Source organism: Oncorhynchus mykiss, chromosome 11 (genome assembly GCF_013265735.2).
Source record: "Oncorhynchus mykiss isolate Arlee chromosome 11, USDA_OmykA_1.1, whole genome shotgun sequence".
Classification (NCBI taxonomy): Eukaryota; Metazoa; Chordata; class Actinopteri; order Salmoniformes; family Salmonidae; genus Oncorhynchus; species Oncorhynchus mykiss.
The window spans coordinates 32,661,378-32,684,405 of record NC_048575.1 but is presented as its reverse complement, the minus strand read 5'-3'; the positions used below and the strand labels follow the sequence as shown (position 1 = coordinate 32,684,405).

At 42.4% G+C, this 23,028-nt stretch overlaps 1 protein-coding gene across 4 annotated transcripts in view; it reads right to left on the bottom strand.

Annotated features, from left to right (window-relative positions):
• Positions 1–18,843: 18,843 nt before the first annotated feature.
• Positions 18,844–23,028, bottom strand: part of fars2 (phenylalanyl-tRNA synthetase 2, mitochondrial) — a 116,074-nt gene continuing 111,889 nt past the window's right edge. For all 4 annotated transcript variants that reach the window (XM_036935306.1, XM_021620658.2, XM_021620660.2 and 1 more), the window contains one exon: positions 18,844–20,282. In XM_036935306.1, the coding sequence (XP_036791201.1) occupies positions 20,144–20,282 (139 nt within the window). In that variant the 3' untranslated portion in view covers positions 18,844–20,143. The remainder of the gene's footprint in view (positions 20,283–23,028) is intronic.

The following is a 23,028-nucleotide window of genomic DNA, read 5'->3' as shown; positions in this document are numbered from 1 at the left end:
AAAAATAAAATAAATAAATGAGTGATGTCCCACCCACTTCTAAAACCAAAGTTGCTCACCTGGTGTAATGTTAATGTCCAATGGCCGATGAGCCCCGATACATTTTATATATAATTTCTCTTCATACTTTCTCTTCATACGACAAGGATTGAAAAGGATTTGCCAGTAGATTGTCGACTTGATTCATGATGATGACTGCTAGCTTGCTAGCTAAGATTTTGAAAGTATGATGTTGACATGACCAGTCCAATAAAAAGCTATGGTAGATACAATGTGATTTGACTTCATTTTATCTGTGGCCAATGACCTTGAGCCTTCTTTTCGAGCGCTCCCTGTAGATTTTGCAGCGACGTAGTGTACCCATGAGGGACAGAATACTGAGCCAATCACAGCACAACTGGAGAACATAATCAACCCCTACGCTCCGCATTTTCCACTGGCTGGCCCACCACCACAGATTGGGAGCCCCATAGGGCGGATCACAATTGGCCCAGCGTCGTCCAAGTTTGGCCAGTGTAGGCCATCACTGTAAATAAGAATTTCTTCTGAACAGACGTGCCTAGTTAAATAAAGGTTCAATTAAAAAAATATGTTGAAGCGTAATTCATCATTCTGGAGAAAGCATTTACCCTGCTCCAGAATCCAATGGCGGTGAGCTTTACACCACTCCAGCTGACACCTCGCATTGCGCATGGTGATCTTAGGCTTGTGTGCGGCTGCTCGGCCATGGAAACCCATTTCAGGAAGCTCCCAATGAACAGTTCTTGTGCTGACGTTCCTTCCAGAGGCAGTTTGGAACTCTGTAGTGAGTGTTGCAACCGAGGACAGATTTGTTTTTACACGCTACGGGGCTGAGCCGTTATTGCTCCTTGACATTTCCACTTCACAATAACAGCACTTACAGTTGACCAGGGCAGCTTTACCAGGGCAGAAATTTGACAAACTGACTTGCTGGAAAAGTGGCATCCTATGACGGTGCCATGTTAAAAGTCACTGAGCTCTTCAGTAAGGCCATTCTACTGCCAATGTTTGTCTATGGAGATTGCATGGCTCTGTGCTCGATTTTATACACCTGTCAGCAACGGATGTGGCAGAAATAGCTGAATCCACTAATTTGAAGGGGTGTCCACATACTTTGTATTTACTGTATGGTGTATCAGTGTAGATGGCACTCTTTTGCTAAGTGCTGAGATGTATTATAGGTAATGAATGTGTAGGGGACTTCTGAGAATGCTACAAACTTTGTGGTGCAGCAGAAAGATTAGCATAACCCAAATCCAGAGGTTGTGAGTTCAAATCCAAGGTGGGGTCATATTGAAAAGTCAGTAGTTAGTGATCATGTAAAATGTAATCATATTGTCATTGATTCAAGAGTTTCAAATTTTTTAACACACCTTTTATCTCAACAGCGTACCACTTACCTTAAATCTAGAGTCCTTAATTGAAACACCCTGCCTGTGTCACCCTGCCTGTGTTTTGATGAAAAGCGGCGGGATGGGCCTGGAGAAACGTAACCACTCTCAAATTCGAAGACAGAGCTATGGATACTATGGACTGACCATCCATGAAAGTTTTAACCACGTTTTTAGGCTATTAGTTTGTTTTATATTTACATTTTTTACAAACATTAAATTAAAACAAGCTTGTATTTTGGGTTCTGATCAGGTATGAAAGTTGAACTAAGCTCACGAGGCATTTATAAGTTAGATTCCTCAAGCGTCAATGGGTAAATATCATTAATTGATCTCCCAAAATGGATGTAGCAACTAAGGATTCCAGCTTTAAAACCCCCATAGCATTTCAGTACTTCCCTTACCAAAAAAAGTTATGTGTTCACATGTATTCAATATAGAGTTTATGTTAACACCACCATTTCATGTGTAAGGAGAATAACATGTTTTTACCTCACGTGAAAATAAAACTCACATGTGGAATTGCATTTTCACATGTGAAAAACGTTCACGTGAAAATCAAATATGCACTATCACGTGAAAAACGTTCAAATGTTGTCACGTGTAGGTTCATGGTATCACGTTGAAATTTCCCATCCCCCTTGTCAAATTTATTTCACATGAGATCATATTTTCACGTGCTCAAATGTTTTCACATGTATAGATTCATGTTATCACATTGCTTTTACATGTTGTTCCTTTTAATCACGTTAACTTCACATAAGATCACGTGAAATTCATGTTGTTTTTCCGTAAGGGGCATCAGTCTACAAATAAAGCCCCAACTCAGGCAGCCAGTGTTTTCAATGCAATCAAAGCTATTCCAATATTTGTGTAATACTTAGAAAAAAGGATCTTTACCCATTTCAATCGCAAAGAGTTAGCGCTAGAGAACACAAATTAACACCCCATCCCCCTATCCTTCCCCCCGACTGCTATCTGTTCTGGTTTGAGCAGAGCTTTGAGTTGATCGCATTTGAGCCACATGGGACATGCATCGACACATCTCCCCAATGCCTCCAAACCAAGAGGAAGAGGGAGTCCGGAAAACACAAAAGCCAGCTCTGTTAAAAGTCATGGAAACCTGAATATTACAGTACAAATTAATAATAGTCTAGTCATTTTTTAAAGACATGACATTAAATGCACTGAACAAACATATACAAGCAACATGTAAAGTGTTGGTCTCACGATCCCAGAAATGTTACATATGCATAAAAAGCTTATTTCGCCTCAAATGTTGTGCACAAATGTGTTTATGTCCCTGTTAGTGATCATTTCTCCTTTGCCAAGATAATCCATCCACCTGACAGATGTGGCATATCAAGAAGCTGATTATTACAGGTGCACCTTGTGCTGGGAACAATACAAGGCTTCTCTAAAATGTGCAGTTTTATCACACAACACAATGCCACAGATGTCTCAAGTTGAGGGAGCATGCAATTGGCATGCTGACTGCAGGAATGTCAACCAGAGCTGTTGCCAGACAATTGTATCTTAATTTCTCTACCATAAGCCGCCTCCAACATTGTTTTAGAGAATTTGGCAGTGCGTCCAACCGGCCTCACAAACACAGACCATGTGTATGGCGTCATGTGAGCGAGCGGTTCGCTGATGTCAATGTTGTGAACAGAGTGCCCCATGGTGGCGGTGAGGTTATGGTATGGGCAGACATAAACTTAGGACAACAAACACAATTGCATTTTAGCGATGGCAATTTGAATGCACAGAGATACTGTAACAAGATCCTGAGGCCCATTGTCGTGCCATTCATTCGCCTCCATCATCTCATGTTTGAGCATGATAATGCACGGCCTTATGTCGCAAGGATCTGTACACAATTCTTGGAAGCTTAAAATGCCCAAGTTCTTCCTTGGCCTGCATACTTACCAGACATGACACCCATTTAGCATGTTTGGGATGCTCTGGATCGAGGTGTACGACAGCATGTTCCAGTTGCCGCCAATACTCAGAAACTTTGCACAGTCATTGAAAAGGAGTGGGACAACATTCCACAAGCCACAATCAACAGCTTGAACAACTATGCGAAGGAAATGTGTCGCGCTGCATGAGGCAAATAGTGGTCACACCAGATACTGACTGGTTTTCTGATCCACGCCTCTACCTTTAAAAAAAAAAGTATATGTGACCAACAGATGCATATCTGTATTCCCAGTCATATGAAATCCATAGATTAAGGCCTAATTATTTTATTTCAATAGACTGATTTTCTTATATGATCTGTAACGTTGCGTTTATATTTTTGTTCAGTACACTTGATTTAGAATGGGAAGATGTTCCCAAATACATTTAAATCAATAAAACTAATAGAACATTTATTTATTGCTTCCAAAATGCCCAAAAGCCACTGCAAATCAAGAATGACCCTTCATGCATCATCTTAACAATGCCTCTCTACCCAGCACACAGGTGTAGCCCTGCATCATTGGTTATCATGTTAATGTCTTTCCCCTTTGCCGTGGCAGAATCGGCTGACACGAATGCTGTTATTAACCCATACCTTGCCTGCACCAGAGCTCCCTCCTGGGTGTATAGTAGAAAGATATGGGGATACACATCATGATATGTTGTCATTACGTGATAGAACTCTAATAGAAACAGATGAATGGGACGAAAGGAGAAACACGAGACAAATTATGAGTTGATGTTGTGTGCTTCGTGACAGTTGGAAGATGCATTGTCTGATGCATTGGATTTCTGGGTGGGATGTTTGGCAAGGCTCTGTCTGTTTGAGCATGCCAACCTTTGAAGTGTGCGTCCGCCCTAGGACAACATTCAACCAATTATAAAGGTCCTTGATCAGGTGAATATTTATTAAGCACCGTCCTGATATAAATAGAAGCACAAGGTCTGCAATATTGTAAGCTCACTGAATGTATATGTTCTACTGTGGAAAACTTGATATTTTGATCAAGGTACGTTTTAAATATTACACATACTGAGCAATACAATAGGCATGGTCTCCTAGGCTGGCATACTGCAGATCAATCCATTTTCATTCAAGAAAGTTGCACTAAGATGTAAAGATACTGGGATAATATAATTTAATGGCACATTTAAAGGAATAGTTTGTTAGTGTTTTCATACCTCAAATAACTACAGGGGTGGTTCCTATACTGCATCTCTACCAATAATGTCTATAGTAAACGTGTATACAGTTCAATAGATGGTTCAACTCTGTCCCTTAAATGATTCATTGGCTGTCCCCATACGAGAACCCTTTGAAAAACAATTTTTGGTTGCAGGTAGAACCCTTTTGTGTTCCATGTAGAACTCAAAAGTGTTCTACCTGGAAGGAAAAAGGGTTCTTCAAAAGGGCAGAACAGCTATGTCCGGTTTGACGAGGGGTGGTGGTGTGTGTCTATTTGTCAATAATAGCTGGTACGAGATGTCTAATATTAAGGAAGTCTCGAGGTATTGCTCGCCTGAGGTAGAGTACATCATGATAAGCTGTAGACCACACTATCTACCAAGAGAGTTTTCATCTAGATTTTTCGTAGCCATCTATTCACCACCACAAACTGATGCTGGCACTAAAACCGCACTCAACGAGCAGTATAAGGCCATAAAAGCAAACATGAAAATGCTCATCCAACAGCGGCACTCCTAGTGGCCGGGGACGTAAAGGCATGCAAACTTCAATCCGTTTTACCTAATTTCTACCAGCATGTCACGTGCAATCAGAGAAAGAAAAAAAACTCTAGACCACCTTTACCCTACACACAGGCTAAAGGCTAGAGCTGCCACTTCAAGGAGCGGGACACTAATCCGGACATTTATAAGAAATACAGCTATGCCCTCAGACAAACCATCAAACAGGCAAAGCGTCAATACAGGACTAAGATTGAATCCTAGTACACCGGCTCTGTTGCTCGTCGGATATGGCAGGGCTTGCAAACTATTACGGACTACAAAGGGAAACCCAGCCACGAGCTGCCCAGTGAAGCGAGCCTACCAGATGGGCTAAATGCCTTTTATGCTCGCTTTGAGAAAAGCAACACTGAAGCATGCATGAAAGCACCAGCTGTTCCGGATGACTGTGTGATCACGCTCTCCGGGGCCGATATGAGCAAGACCTTTAAACAGGTCAATATTCACAAGGACGCGGGTCCAGACGGATTTCCAGAACTTGTACTCAGACCATGCACGGACCAACTGGCAAGTGTCTTCACTGACCTTTTCAACCTCTCCCTGACTGAGTCTATAATACCTGTGCCCAAGAAAGCGAAGGTAACCTGACTAACGTCGGTAGCCATGAAGTGCTTTGAAAGGCTGTTCATGGCTCACATCAACACCATTACCCTGGAAACCCTAGACCCACTCCAATTCACATACTGCCCTTACCACCTGGACAAAAGGAACACCAATGTGAGAATGCTGTTCATTGACTACAGCTCAGCGTTAAACACCCCAGGTGGTAAGGGTAGGCAACAAAACATCTGCCATGCTGATCCTCAACATGGGTGCCCCTCAGAGCTCGTGCTTAGTCCCATCCGGTATTCCATGTTCACCTATGACTGTGTGGCCAAGCACGACTCCAACACCATCATAAAGATTGCTGACAATACAACGGTGGTAGGCCTGATCACCGACAACGATGAGACAGCCTATAGGAAGGAGGTCAGATACATGGCAGTGTGGTGCCAGGACAACAACCTCTCCCTCAACGTGAGAAAGACAAAGGCGATAATCGTGGACTACAGGACAAGGAGGGCCGAACACACCCCTGTTCACATCGATGAGGCTGTAGTGGAGCGGATCGATAGTTTCAAGTTCCTTGGTGCCCACATCACCCACAAACAATCATGGTCCAAACAAACCAAGAAAGTCGTGAAGAGGGCACGAAAATGACTTTTCCCCATCAATTGACTTAAAAAATGTGGCATGTCTCCCTGATCCGATTGGCGAGGTGGTCTAAGGCATGGCATCTCAATGCAAGAGGCGTCACCACAGTCCTTGGTTCGAATCCAGGCTGTATCACATCTGGCCATGATTGGGAGTCCCATAGCACGGCACACAATTGGCCCAGCATTGTCCAGGTTTGGCCGGGGTAGGCCATCATTGTAAATAAGAATTTGTTCTTAACTGACTTGCCTAGTTAAATAAAGGCATCACTGCCTGGTATTGCAACTGCTCAGCATCCGACTGTAAGGCACAACAGAGGGTTGTGTGTACAGCCCAGTACATCACTGGGGCCAAGCTTCCTGCCATCCAGGACCTACAGTGCCTTGCAAAAGTATTCATCCCCCTTGGCGTTTTTCCTATTTTGTTGCATTACAACCTGTAATTTAAATACATTTTTATTTGGATTTAATGTAGTAGACATACACAAAATAGTCCAAATTGGTGAAATGAAATGACAAAAATAACTTGTTTTAAAAAATTCTAAAAACACCCCCTGGAAAAGTGGTGTGTGCATATGTATTCACCCCCTTTGCTATGAAGCCCCTAAATAAGATCTGGTGCAACCAATTACCTTCAGAAGCCACATAATTTGTTAAATAAAGTCCATCTGTGTGCAATCTAAGTGTCACATGATCTGTCACATGATCTCAGTATATATATACACCTGTTCTGAAAGGCCCCAGACTCTACAACACCACTAAGCAAGGCGCACCACCAAGCAAACGGCACCATGAAGACCAAGGAGCTCTCCAAACACGTCAGGGACAAAGTTGTGGAGAAGTACAGATCGGGGTTGGGTTATAAAAACATATCCAAAACTGTGAACATCCCACAGAGCACCATTAAATCCATTCTTAAAAAATTGAAGGAATATGGCACCAGAACAAACCTGCCAAGAGAGGGCCGCCCACCAACACTCACAGACCAGGCATGGAGGGAATTAATCAGAGAGTAATCAAAAGACCAAAGATAACCCTGAAGGAGCTGCAAAACTCCACAGCGGAGATTGGAGAATCTGTCCACTTTAAGCCGTACACTCCACAGAGCTGGACTTTATGGAAGAGTGTCCAGAAAATGCCATTGCTTTAAGAAAAAAAATAAGCAAACGTGTTACGTGTTCGCCAAAAGGCATGTGGGAGACTCCCCAAACATTTGGAAGAAGGTACTCTGGTCAGGTGAGACTAAAATTAAGCTTTTTGGCCACCAATGAAAATGCTATGTCTGGCGCATACACCTCTCATCACCCCAAGAATACCATCCCCATAATGAAGCATGCTTGTGGCAGCATCATACTGTGGGGATGTTTTTCAACGGCAGGGACTGGGAAACTTGTCAGAATTGAAGGAATGATGGATGGCGCTATATACAGGGAAATTCTTGAGGGAAACCTGTTTCAGTCTTCGAGATTTGACTGGTATGGAGGTTCAGCTTCCAGCAGGAAGCATACTGCTAAAGCAACACTTGGCTGGTTTAAGGGAAACATTTAAATGTCTTGGAATGGCCTAGTCAAAGCCCAGACCTCAATCCAATTCAGTATGTGTGGTATGACTTAAAGATTGCTGTACACCAGCGGAACCCATCCAACTTGAAGGAGCTGGAGCAGTTTTGCCTTGAAAATGGGCAAAAATCCCTGTGGCTAGATGTGCCAAGCTTATAGAGACATACCCCAAGAGACTTGCAGCTGTAATTGCTGCAAAAGGTGGCTCTAAAAAGCATTGGGGGGGGGGGGGGGGTGAATAGTTATGCACGTTTTTTGTTGTCGTATAATCAAATAAATCAAATGATACAACCCCCCCCCAAAAAAAAATTCCAGGTTGTAAGGCAACAAAATAGGAAAAATGCCAAGGGAGTGAATACTTTCGCAAGCCACTGTATTTTCTAGGTGGTGTCAGAGAAAGGCCCAAAACAAGACTCCAGTCACCCTAATCATAGAATGTTCTCTCTGCTACCACACGGCAAGCAGTACCGGAGCACCAAGTCTAGGTCCAAAAGGCTCCTTAACAGCTTCTACCGACAAGCCATATAACAATTAATCAAATGGCTACCCAGACTATTTACATTGACCCTTCCCCCCCATTTGTTTTTACACTGCTGCTACTTGCAGTTTATTATCTATGCATAGTCACTTTACCCCTATCTACATGTAAAAATTACCTTGACTAATCTGTACCCTCGCAAATTGACTCGGTACCCTGTATATAGCCTCGTTATTGTGTTACTTTTTATTTTATTTTTTACTTTAGTTTATTTAGTAAATATTTTATTAAGTCTATTTCTTGAACTGCATTGTTGGTTAAGTAAGCATTTCATGGTATTGTTGTATCCGGTGCATGTGACAAATAAAATTTAATTTGAAAAGGGTTCTCCTATGGGAACAGCCGAAGAACCCTTTTGGAACCGTATTCTCTAAGAGTTTAGGGTATGTCACATATCCTGCCATGCCTGCTGATATGATCAACACATGCAAATGGCTCTGAGATATGAATAATATTACCACACAGATCATTCATGTAACGTTAGCTAGCTAGCCAGCGAGCCTGCTAGCATTAGCTAGCTAGCTAATAGTACACTTTGAACTTGAAATGAAAACGACTTTCTGACAAAATTGGAAACGTGTAATATCTGAAAATCTAGCTAGTTAGACTCTCTTACCCATATACATGGATGGACGCTTTTCCCTTTATGTCAGAAATGCCATGGTTCCCTTAGTTTGAAGATGTAATCCGGAGACAGGTGTTTTACAACAATCTTCTGTGTTCTCTTTTCAACTCCGTCTGCATATTTGCAATCAAACAGCAGAATTTTCCTTAGCTAGCATACTCTAATTCTACTGATTTCAAAACCCGGTCTTCCAGAAAGTGGAGAGCAACACTTATGCAGCTTTACTACATGATATCTTTCAAAAAAGCCGCATTAAAAAGGATTACCTCACATTCTGACCAGCTCATATTATAGACAGAAGCGACCAATCCGAACTCATCTCTTGACATGTCCAGCCCACTCCTTATCTCTTCCAACCATGGCTAGCGGGAAGGTTGCTGTCTTTTTCCAGGGCTAAACCAACTAGGCTCATAATTTAACAATTGTATTCGTATTTACAGATGGCATACACGTTTGTTATTAAGTACCATGAAAGTTCACAATATTCCAGAAGGCATTTCTAACAACAACAAAAAAGTTTATGTTCAAATGGTGCTCCTGTGAAATAATGACCCACGACATATGCCTAGTTTCCTGAAACGAGTCACATATGAACAACACAAGCCTTCATCTAAATGGGAGAGGATTTGCTAAATAAGATTAATGACTCACAAATTACTGAGACTGCACACACTGATTGTTGCAACTGTCACTCCAACAAACTGCTTCCAACAGTATAATTCTGCTTTAGAGTTATCAATGTCAACTTACCCGACAAGGGAAATGTCATTCATTTCGAGGGCTCTGATTGGGTGAGACTGGAAGAGGACACATTGACATGGGTTGAATAGATGAGGTGCAGAAATATCAGGGTTAAATGTTCATGGAGGGCTTGACAGAATTCACGAGTCATTAAGTATACCAGTACAATTATTTGAAATCCCAGCTGTTACTGTATTGTACTGTACCTGATGTTTACATGTAACTAAGAAAATATGTGGGAAAAATGGATACTTTCTGGTACCTATTCTAAAGAGAACTGACGCGGTCTCCCAAAAGCTTGGCTGTTGTATAAAACCCGCAAATTCAGACAAACATAAGGCTGTAAAGCCGAAACATCTGTGTACGCTATCCCTGAAGCAGTTAAAAATGTTAAACACTGAATAATGAAGCTTTATGCAACACACATTTTTAGTGTGAACCCATTACACCTCTTTGTTTGTCTACTTTTTGGTACTTATCTCAAATAATTTAATTGATAACCACGTAGTAGTACAAAACAGTACATAGTGACGCTTGTGTCAATAAATCTCAAATAAATAATTTAATTACTATGCTATTATTAGGCAATTATTGCGACTTTCAGCATTGCGTCTTGCTCTTAGGAAATGTTTGAGTATTTTGTTATTGTATGTACTATTTTTTACATTATTGTCTCAGGAAATGTTTTGTGTCATTACATGCAGTCGGGAAGAACTATTGGATATTAGAGTGGTGGTAACTCACCAGAACTACCTGCATTACGACCAGGAATGCTACTTCCCTGGAGCAGATCCTTTGGTCACTATCCCCAGAGCAATTGAACTTATTCCAGAGGTCGACCCAAAACATCACCGGCGGAAGAGAGGCGCTCGAGGCGGCGTGCTGGTTCGACTTACGAGGAGTGCACACCACCCACCGCTTCCGAGTATATTACTCGCTAATGTTCAGTCTTTGGATAACAAAGTTGATGAGCTTAGAGCAAGAATTTCTTTCCAGAGAGACATCGTGACCTACTTTGTGTCATGGAAACATGTCTCTCTTGGGATACTCTGTCAGAGTCAGTAAAGCCAGCACGATTCTCAGTACATCCCACAGACAGGAATAAATATCTCTCCGGGAAGCAGAATGGTGGAGGGGTGTGTTTCATGATTAACGACTCATGGTGTAATTCTAGGAACATACATGAACTCAAGTGCTTTTGTTCACCCGACCTAGAATACCTCACAATCAAATGCCGATCATATTATCTCCCAAGAGAATTCTCCTCCGTCATTGCCATGGCCGTTTATATCCCCCCTCAAGTTGATACCACAATGGCCCTCAAAGAACTTCACTGGACTTTATGCAAACTGGAAAGCACATATCCTGAGGCTGCATTTATTGTAGCTGGGGATTTTAACAAAGCATATTTGAGGACTAGGCTGCTGAAGGTCTATCAACATATCGGCTGTACAACTCACCCTGCTAAGACTCTCAACCATTGCTTTTCATACTTCCGGAATGCTGACAAAGCCCTCCCCTTCCCTCCTTTTGGCAAATCTGACCACAACTCTATCTTCCTGTTCCCTTCCTATAGGCATAATATCAAACAGGAAGTACCCGTGCTAAGAACTATTCAACACTGGTCTGACCAACCGGAATTCACGCTCTATGATTGTTTTGATCATGTGGACTAGGATATGTTCCGGGTAGTTTGTGAAAATAATCTAGACGCATACACAGATACGGTGACTGAGTTTATGAGGAAGTGTATAGGAGAGGTAGTACCCACAGAGAGTATTAAAACCTACACTAATCAGAAACTGTGGATAGATGGTAGCATACGCACAAAACTGAAAGGCTACCACAAGGCTACCAAGGACTGTTGGCTCTCCTTATCCGTGGCTGACATGAGTAAAACATTTAAACGTGTTAACCCTCGCAAGGCTGTCAGCCCAGACGACATCCCTAGCTGTGTCCTCAGAGCATGAACAGACCAGCTGGCTGGTGTGTTTACGGGCATATTCAATCTCGCCCTATCCCAGTCTGCTGTCCCCACAGTCTGCTGTCCCCAAGAAGGCAAAGGTAAATGAACTTAATGACTATCGCCCTGTAGCACTCACTTCCGTCATCATGAAGTTCTTTGAGAGGCTAGCAAAGGATCATATCACCTCTACCTTACCTGCCACGATAGACCTACTTCAATTTGCTTACCATCCCAATAGATCCACAGACGATGCAATCACCATCGCTCTGCACACAGCCCTATCCCATCTGGACAAGAGGAATACCTATCTAACAATGCTGTTCATTGACTATAGCTCAGCATTCAACACAATAGTACCCTCTAAGCTCAACATTAAGCTCGAGGCCTTGGGTCTGAATCCTGCCCTGTGCAACTGGGTCCTGGTGGTGAAGGTAGGAAACTTCACTTCCACTCCGCTGATCCTCAACACTGGGGCACACACAAAGGTGCAATCAATCAGCCCCCTCCTGTTCACTCATGACTGCGTGGCCAAGCAAGCCTCCACTCAATCATCAAGTTTGCAGATGAAACAACAGTAGTAGGCTTGATTATCATCAATGACGAGACAGCCTACAGGGACCAAATACTTATTTTCCACCATAATTTGCAAATAAATTCATAAAAAATCCTACAATGTGATTTTCTGGATTTTTTTTCTTATTTTGTCTGTCATAGTTGAAGTGTACCTATGATGAAAATTACAGGCCTCTCTCACCTTTTTAAGTGGGAGAACTTGCACTATTGGTGGCTGACTAAATACTTTTTTTGCCCCCACTGTACGTATATACTGTATTCTATACTATTCTACTGTAGATTAGTCCATTCTGCTCTGACATCGCTCGTCCATCTACAGTTGAAGTCGGAAGTTTACATACACTTAGGTTGGAGTCATTAAAACTCGTTTTGCAACCACTCCACAATTTTCTTGTTAACAAACTATAGTTTTGGCAAGTCGGTTAGGACACTTACTTTGTGCATGACACAAGTCATTTTTCCAACAATTGTTTACAAACAGATTATTTCACATATAATTCACTGTATCACGATTCCAGTGGGTCAGAAGTTTACATACACTAAGTTGACTGTGCCTTCAAACAGCTTGAAAAATTAAAACAAATGATGTCATGGCTTTAGAAGCTTCTGATAGGCTAATTGACATAATTTGAGCCAAGTGGAGGTGTACCTGTGGATGCATATCAAGGCCTACCTTGCAACTCAGTGCCTCTTTGCTTGACATCATGGGGAAATCAAAATAAATCAACCAAGACCTTAGAAAAATAATTGTAGACCTCCACAAGTCTGGTTCATCCTTGGGAGCAATTTCCAACTGCCTGAAGGTACCACATTCATCTGTACAAACAATATTATGCAAGTATAAACACCATAGGACCACGCAGCTGTCATACAGCCCAGGAAGGAGATGAGGTTCTGTCTCCTAGAGATGAACGTATTTTGGTGAAAAGTGCAAATCAATCTCAGAACAACAGCAAAGGACCTTGTGAAGATGCTGGAGGAAACAGGTACAAAAGTGTCTATATCCACAGTAAAACAAGTCCTATATCGACATAACCTGAAAGGCCGCTCAGGAAGGAAGATGCCACTGCTCCAAAACCGCCATAAAAAAGGCAGACTACGGTTTGCAACTGCACATGGGGACAAAGATCATACTTTTTGGAGAAATGTCCTTTGGTCTGATGAAACAAAAATACAACTGTTTGGCCATAATGACCACCGTTATGTTAGGAGGAAAAAAAGGGTGAGGATTGCAAGCCGAAGAACACCATCCTAACCGTGAAGCACGGGGGTGGCAGCATCATGTTGTGGGGGTGCTTTACTGCAGGAGGGACTGGTGCACTTCACAATATAGATGGTAACATGACGAAGGAAAATTATGTGGATATATTGAAGCAACTTCTCAAGACATCAGTCAGGAAGTTAAAGCTTGGTCGCAAATGGGTCTTCCAAATGGACATTGACCCCAAGCATACTTTCAAAGTTGTGGCAAAATGGCTTAAGGACAACAAAGTCAAGGTATTGGAGTGGCCATCACAAAGCCCTGACCTCAATCATATGGAAAATATATGGGCAGAACTGAAAAAGCGTGTGCGAGCAAGGAGGCCTGCAAACATGACTCAGTGAGGAATGGGACAAAATTCCCCCAACCTATTGTGAGCAGTTTGTGGAAGGCTATTGAAACGTTTGACCCAAGTTAAACAATTTAAAGGCAATGCTACCTAATACTTATTGAGTGTATGTCAGCTTCTGATTCACTGGGAATGTGATGAAATAAATAAAAGCTGAAATAAATCATTCTCTCTACTATTATTCTGACATTTCACATTCTTAACATAAAGTGGAGATCCTAACTGACCTAAGACAGGGAATTTTTACTAGGATTAAATTTCAGGAATTGTGAAAAACAGAGTTTAAATATAGTTGGCTAAGGTGTATGTAAATTTCCGTCTTCAAATGTATGTATATAGTCTTAATTCATTCCTACTTCGATTTGTGTGTATTGGGTATTTGTTGTGTAATTTGTTAGATATTACTGCACTGTCAGAACTAGAAGCACAAGCATTTCACTGCACCCGCAATAACATCTGCTAAACACATGTATGTGACCAATAACATTTGATTTGATTTACTGATTTAAGTAACAACCTGATTTAAGTAAAGTCACTACCTGGTAAATAGCGGGCTTTAAAATAAAGGGTTACTGAAATATCTATAAACAGTACTGTCTGCAGGATACCTACCACAGACTATTTACTATTTACCACCGATAAATCCACGATAATTGAGAATTTCAATAAGCATTTTTCTACGGCTGGCCATGCTTTCCACCTGGCTACCCCTACCCCGGTCAACTGCCCTGCACTCCCCACAGCAACTCGCCCAAGCCTCCCCGATTTCTCCTTCACCGAAATCTAGAGAGCTGATGTTCTGAAAAAGCTGCAAAATCTGGACCCCTACAAATCAGCCGGGCTAGACAATCTGGACCCTCTCTTTCTAAAATTACCTGCCGAAATTGTTGCAACCCCTTTCACTTGCCTGTTCAACCTCTCTTTCATATCGTCTGAGATTCCCAAAGATTGGAAAGCTGCCGCATACACTCAAAAAGTGTATGTTTTGAGTAAAACAAGCCTATATTTTAAGTTCTGATGGAGTATGGCAGTTGAACTAAGTTCATGAGGCATTTATAATTTACATTCTTCAAGAATCAACAGGTATACATCATTAATTTAAAAGTAAAAAAAAATGTACCAATCATAGATTGCCCCTTCGTGGAATGACACAGTCCACTTTTTATTTTGGAATTCATGCAGGACATTCTTCAGATGACTTCCCGAAAGAAATCAGAGTGGCAATTAAATGTACATGTCACATAAGCTCCCCCATGAAATCCTGTCATCATAAACTACTGATTTCTGCCTTTGCCCAGAGGCGGTTACGCACCGCATTATATCTCAGTCTTTTCCCTAAAGAAAACGATAGATATTTGTTTACTGTTTTGCCCATCCCCCCAAGCTAATTTCCACCAATTGATCTGGGCCCTTGTCAGTGGAGTTTGTCTGGGTCTGGGGCTGCTATTGATCTAGCCTGTACCATCACCACACTCAGTGGAAACTAGCAATTGAAGACTATTTCCAAAATGCTCTATCCACTCATTTTTCACGTTTTTCATCAGACATTTTTGCTTATGGGCACCTTCACGTGTGTCTAAAATGTTACTGTTATCAGAAAAGCAATTCAATATTAGGAAACTGTTCTTAATGTTTTCTAAAATCTGTGTATATCCACTGTTTAGCTGGAATGGAATGTTTGAATCCTGTATATTTTACTGTGATATGCACAGACCATTATTCCTTCTCCACCAAACTTTACTATGCATTTGGGGAGGTAGCGTTCTCCTTGGCATCCGCCAAACCCAGATTCGTCCGGACTGCCAGATGGTGAAATGTGATTCATCACTCCAGAGAATTTCTGCTTTCCGCATTTCTGCTGCTCCAGAAGCTTGGCATTGTGCATGGTGATCTTAAGCTTGTGTGTAGCTGCTCGGCCATGGAAACCCATTTTATGAAGCTCCCGACGAACAGTTCTTGTGGTGACGTTGCTTCCAAAGGCAGTTTGGAACTTGGTGGTGAGTGTTGCAACCGAGGACAGACAATTTTTATGCACTTCAGCACTTGGCAGTCTCGTTCTGTTTACTTGTATGACCTACCACTTCGTAGCTGAGCCATTGTTCCTCCTAGACGTTTCCACTTCACAATAACAGCACTTACAGTTGACCGGGGAAGCACTACTTGGGCAGAAATTTTAAGAACTGACTTGTTGGAAAGGTGGCATCCTATGACGGTGCCACGTTGAAAGTCACTGAGCTCTTCAGTAAGGCCCTTCTACTGCCAATGTTTGTCTATGGAGATTGCATGGCTGTGTGCTCAATTTTATACACAACAGGTTTGGCTGAAAAAGCCAAATCCACTAATTTGAAAGGGTGTCTATATACTTTTGTATATATAGTGTGATTGTCTCACCTAGCTATCTTAAGATGAATGCACTTTCTGTAAGTTGCTTTGGATAAGAGCATCTGCTAAATGACTGAAATGTCACATGTACATGTTTTACATACAGATCACATATTACTGTATTGAATAATTTAACAACTTTACAATTTTTTTCCGTTATTTGTTATATTTGACAGTGTAAAACCTAGCACTACTGCTAATTTCTATGAGAGTGAGGCGGATATAAAGAATTTAAGAAAACAACATGATTATTGTTTCTCTGAAATGAAACCATCAAGTGACACATTTTAAACAAATACATATCTGTCATTGAACAACCCCATGCAATGATTAGATTATGAAAGAGATTGGTGTGTTTTTCACTATTTCTTTAAAACAAAATATAACCTGAAAATGGATATACAGTGCCTTGCGAAAGTATTCGGCCCCCTTGAACTTTGCGACCTTTTGCCACATTTCAGGCTTCAAACATAAAGATATAAAATTGTATTTTTTTGTGAAGAATCAACAACAAGTGGGACAATCATGAAGTGGAACGACATTTATTGGATATTTCAAACAAATCAAAAACTGAAAAATTGGGCGTGCAAAATTATTCAGCCCCTTTACTTTCAGTGCAGCAAACTCTCTCCAGAAGTTCAGTGAGGATCTCTGAATGATCCAATGTTGACCTAAATGACTAATGATGATAATACAATCCACCTGTGTGTAATCAAGTCTCCGTATAAATGCACCTGCACTGTGATAGTCTCAGAGGTCCGTTAAAAGCGCAGAGAGCATCATGAAGAACAAGGAACACACCAGGCAAGTCCGAGATACTGTTGTGAAGAAGTTTAAAGCCGGATTTGGATACAAAAATATTTCCCAAGCTTTAAACATCCCAAGGAGCACTGTGCAAGCGATAATATTGAAATGGAAGGAGTATCAGACCACTGCAAATCTACCAAGACCTGGCCGTCCCTCTAAACTTTCAGATCAAACAAGGAGAAGACTGATCAGAGATGCAGCCAAGAGGCCCATGATCACTCTGGATGAACTGCAGAGATCTACAGCTGAGGTGGGAGACTCTGTCCATAGGACAACAATCAGTCGTATATTGCACAAATCTGGCCTTTATGGAAGAGTGGCAAGAAGAAAGCCATTTCTTAAAGATATCCATAAAAAGTTTTGTTTAAAGTTTGCCACAAGCCACCTGGGAGACACACCAAACATGTGGAAGAAGGTGCTCTGGTCAGATGAAACCAAAATGGAACTTTTTGGCAACAATGCAAAACGTTATGTTTGGCGTAAAAGCAACACAGCTGAACACACCATCCCCACTGTCAAACATGGTGGTGGCAGCATCATGGTTTGGGCCTGCTTTTCTTCAGCAGGGACAGGGAAGATGGATGGAGCCAAATACAGGACCATTCTGGAAGAAAACCTGATGGAGTCTGCAAAAGACCTGAGACTGGGACGGAGATTTGTCTTCCAACAAGACAATGATCCAAAACATAAAGCAACATCTACAATGGAATGGTTCAAAAATAAACATATCCAGGTGTTAGAATGGCCAAGTCAAAGTCCAGACCTGAATCCAATCGAGAATCTGTGGAAAGAACTGAAAACTGCTGTTCACAAATGCTCTCCATCCAACCTCACTGAGCTCGAGCTGTTTTGCAAGGAGGAATGGGAAAAGAATTTCAGTCTCTCGATGTGCAAAACTGATAGAGACATGCCCCAAGCGACTTACAGCTGTAATCACAGCAAAAGGTGGCGCTACAAAGTATTAACTTAAGGGGGCTGAATAATTTTGCACACCCAATTTTTCAGTTTTTGATTTGTTAAAAAAGTTTGAAATATCCAATAAATGTCGTTCCACTTCATGATTGTGTCCCACTTGTTGTTGATTCTTCACAAAAAATACAGTTTTATATCTTTATGTTTGAAGCCTGAAATGTGGCAAAAGTTCGCAAAGTTCAAGGGGGCCGAATACTTTCGCAAGGCACTGTACATACCATACGGAATGTTACATATCATACTAAATGGAGGGAGCCACTCATCACGTCGCAATTGAATTGTCTCTGTTCCTCTCCAGCCAATTCAAAAGAAAAGGAAAGAGAAACATTGTCATAAAGAATGGGCCCTTTCTTTGACAGCTCTATTCTGTTGGGTCAGTTTGTGAATCTAGTGCTCTGTATACCCAACGACAGCAGTGAAACAACAAGAGAATCCTGAGGATTCTATTGACAAGAGATTGGAGCCAGGGGATGATAAAGTGTTAATGTTTCTAATGACTTCTTAATGAAGAGGCTTACAGCACATCAAATAAATATGGGACACAGTCTCATCTGGTTTTCACACAGGTTCTTCCAGTCGTCAATAGAATAGCGGGCGTAATAGACCGAGTGCAAATTAATAATCACTCTGTTAACAAGACTGATGAGGGCAGAGGTTGTTCCTAAAACCTTGGTGCTCAATCTGCGGTATAACATCATTACTGCAACTCCTCAAATATGTGTGTGCTCTGCTCAGAAAGAACGATCGCCAGGACTTTAACCAAACGTCACGGTTTATTTGAAATCACCTGTTACGCCAAAGGACATAAAGAACACTCTTTGTACTTTCAACCAGCACTGAGACAATAGTGGCTTTTATTACAATGCTTCTCAGGTAGTGTACCAACACATCCCCTCCTCACTCCTAATAATACATCTTTTATGAAAATATTACAAATACAAAATGTCGATTGAATCATCAACAGGACTGTATTGTGTTCGTTCGTCGGTCTCTCTCGCCAGGCTGGTAAGAAGCCAATGGCATGAAAGGCTTTCGTTGACGTCCATATTAAATCAAACACATTCCACCCCTGGTGATGCGACGCTGTGAATTGTGTTATTTAAGAGCATCAGCCACTTCACATGAAAGGTTCCTGGAGGCTCTAATGATAACAGTTGCTTGGTACTGAGGTGGAGTAGAGCCTAGAGTGGATGTGTCGCTTTGTTCAGAAGACTCAGTGAATATAAATAATGTCACATAGCAGGCGCTTTTATTCAAAGAAATGTACAGTACAATGAGAGCATCCATTTTCATTATGTGATCAATGCAGGAATTGAACTACCTTGGCATTGCTAGAGCAGTGCTCTTACAAGCTCTACCACTATCTAACAGTCTCATTGAAGGACACTTTCAAGGAGGTCTAGTCGTTACCTATAGTCTCGTACCACACCTCTCCCCAGGGACAGCCATCCGTTCCATGTATTTTAACTATTCCAGAGCTAGCACACCTGATTCAACTTGACAACTAATGATCAAGCCCTTGACTACTTGAGTAGCTCAGGGCTACAGCAGGAAAATAGTCCTGCAGCAACAGGAAATATGAATTATTATGGTGATTATAATTTCTGGACCTTTTCGTTAGGGGTTTATACATTTTTCATTGGGGCAAATCAAGACTGACATTTTAAAGTGGAAATTAAAAACTTCAGAAAAGTTTTTAAACTTTGAATACACTACAAAATTCTCAACAACAAAAGGGTAATCAAATTAAGATCCTACGTCTGTAGGTACTACAACCACTTGCATTATTGTTGTACTACCAAGAGGAACCCCAGGAATGGTCCGTAGGATTCCCCTCGTGTCTCTATTAGAGCCGAGAACAGAGTCAGCCGAAGTCCGTCCGCTTGAAATGTGTAAGTCATGGTTATGTTCAGAAGGACACACAGTGACAAAATTATTGCAAAAGGGAAATTTGAGTTTGGGTAGTGCTTTTCCATTTTGCCAGGTTTTAAACCAATTTTTCCTGTTTACCGCCTACTGAGCATGACCCAGGGGAGGGTGCGGCGGAGGGGGTCTCAGTAGCGCCCCTTCACGCCCAGTTCCTGCTCGGCGGTGTGCTCGATGGCGGCGTGGAGAACACGCACCTCCTCCTGGGTCAGGGTCCTCTCCATGTGGCGGTAGGTGATGCGGTAACAGTGGCTGTGCTTCTGCATCCTGTGGGGAGAGAAGAAGAGAGACAGGGGTTAGGAGGACCGAGAGGGATCAAGAGAGGGTGCTGGTCACAATGGATTTAAAAATACATAAACTCAGCAAAAAAAGAAACGTCCCTTTTTCATGACCCGGTCTTTCAAAGATAATTTGTAAAAATCCAAATAACTTCCCAGATCTTCATTGTAAAGGGTTAAACACTGTTTCCCATGCTTGTTCAATGAATCATAAACAATTAATGAACATGCACCTGTGGAACGGGTGTTAAGACCTTAACAGCTTACAGATGGTAGGTAATTAAGGTCACAGTTATGAAAATTTAGGACATTAAAGAAGCCTTTTTACTGACTCTGAAAAACACCAGAAGAAAGATGCCCAGGATCCCTGCTCATCTGTGTGAACGTGCCTTAGGTATGCTGCAAGGAGGCATGAGGACTGCAGATGTGGCCAGGGAAATAAATTGCATTGTCCATACTGTGAGACGCCTAAGACAGCGCTACAGGGAGACAGGACGGACAGCTGATCATCCTCACAGTGGCAGACCACGTGTAACAACACCTGCACAGAATCGGTACATCTGAACATCACACCTGTGGGACAGGTACAGCATGGCAACAACAACTGCCCGAGTTACACCAGGAATGCACAATCCCTCCATCAGTGCTCAGACTGTCCGTAACAGGCTGAGAGAGGCTAGACTGAGGGATTGTAGGCCTGTTGTAAGGTAGGTCCTCACCATACATCACCAGCAACAATGTCGCCTATGAGCACAAACCCACTGTCGCTGGACCAGACAGGAGTGGCAAAAAGTGCTTTTTACTGACAAGTCACGTTTTTGTCTCACCAGGGGTGATGGTCGGATTCGCATTTATCGTCAAAGGAATGAGCGTTACACCGAGGCCTGTGCTCTGGAGCGGGATCGATTTGGAGGTGGAGGGTCCATTATGGTCTGGGGCAGTGTGTCACAGCATCACCGGACTGAGCTTGTTGTCATTGCAGGCAATCTCAACGCTGGGCATGACAGGGAAGACATCCTCCTCCCTCATGTGGTACCCTTCCTGCAGGCTCATCCTGACATGACCCTCCAGCATGACAATGCCACCAGCCAAACTGCTCATTCTGTGTGTCCTGTCCTGTCCTGCAAGACAAGAATGTCAGTGTTCTGCCATGGCCAGCGAAGAGCCCGGATCTCAATCCCATTGAGCACGTCTGGGACCTGTTGGATCGGAGGGTGAGGGCTAGGGCCATTCCCCCCAGAAATATCCGGGAACTTGCAGGTGCCTTGGTAGAAGAGTGGGGTAACATCTCACAGCAAGAACGGGCAAATCTGGTGCAGTCCATGAGGAAGAGATGCACTGCAATACTTAATGCAGCTGGTGGCCACACCAGATACTAACTGTTACTTTGATTTTGACCCCCCCTTTGTTCAGGGACACATTATTCCATTTCTGTTAGTCACATGTCTGTGGAACTTGTTCAGTTTATGTCTCAGTTGTTGAATCTTATTATGTCATACAAATATTTACACATGTTAAGTTTGCTGAAAATAAACACAGTTGACAGTGAGAGGACGTTTATATTTTTGGAGACTAATGAACAAACACAAGAGGTATGTTTGACCTCTCCAGTGAGATCCACATGGGCAATCCCAATTAGATCAGACAATATTCATGTTGTCTACAATATTTGTCACATCCCTCCATTCCTAAGGGATATAGCAAGACATTAGGTGAGATATTAGAGCCTACAGTAGTCAAGATAATGGATTATGCATGCACACACCCAAACGCACGTGCCCACACACGCACACATAGTCCCTGTATCTCTAGGGGACAGTAATGAGGATCTTCAAAGTACAGCGAAGGATGAACATGAACAACGGTAGTATCCGCCACATAAAGCAGTTCGAAAGCTAAGCGTGGCCCTTTTGTCATCTCCATATTGCGGTGCTCATTGAAACCAACGGCTGAGATTTGTATTGTGCCACAAAGCACCTGGCTAAGACAAAATGTCTGAGAGAAGACTTGTGAAAGACAGAGCCTTGGGATTCCATAGCCCAAACCCCATGGGATCCCTGATAAAATCAAAATCGGCTTCATACCAGCAGACTCCCACTGTCAGGGGGACACATCTGGCGTCTACTGTTGCAGAGATAATAATTCAAACAGAGACGTGGTGACAAAATCACGCAGCGGTTTTAGTTCCGCAAACACTGAGGCAGGCTGTGGCGACTGACATCAGAAAGTGTCAACTGTGTTCTGATAACTCCTAATTTCAAGCACATTCCTCACCGGTCCTAATTTCTGTATACACATCACAATATGGGGGTGCATTTTTTTAAAAACAGTGCGGACGGCTGCTGCAAATTACTGGGAAAACAGAGGCAAACTGTTTTCCATGACAATGCAGATATCCACTGGAAATGAGAAGCCGCAATTACGACGAGGCGGTGGCGACACACAGGCCGAGTTTAGCCACGTTTAATCAGGAAATCCTTTAGGGCCATAAACGGGAGCTCCGCTCTCGCCTTTCATTTCTCTCCAGCTCCGGTAGACAGGAGAATAGATTACATTTCTCCAGCTTTACAGTGTTCTATATGGTGGCGGGTGCTGTGCCATAGGTGTCGGTTTCTTCCCTCCTCTACTCTCTGAAAGGGCAACCTTGTTTTACAGAAAACCCCTCCTCGCAGGCTGCCACACTAAGAATAGCTGCAGCCCAGCCCGAGAGAGTGTGATCTCTGGGTAACCTTGTC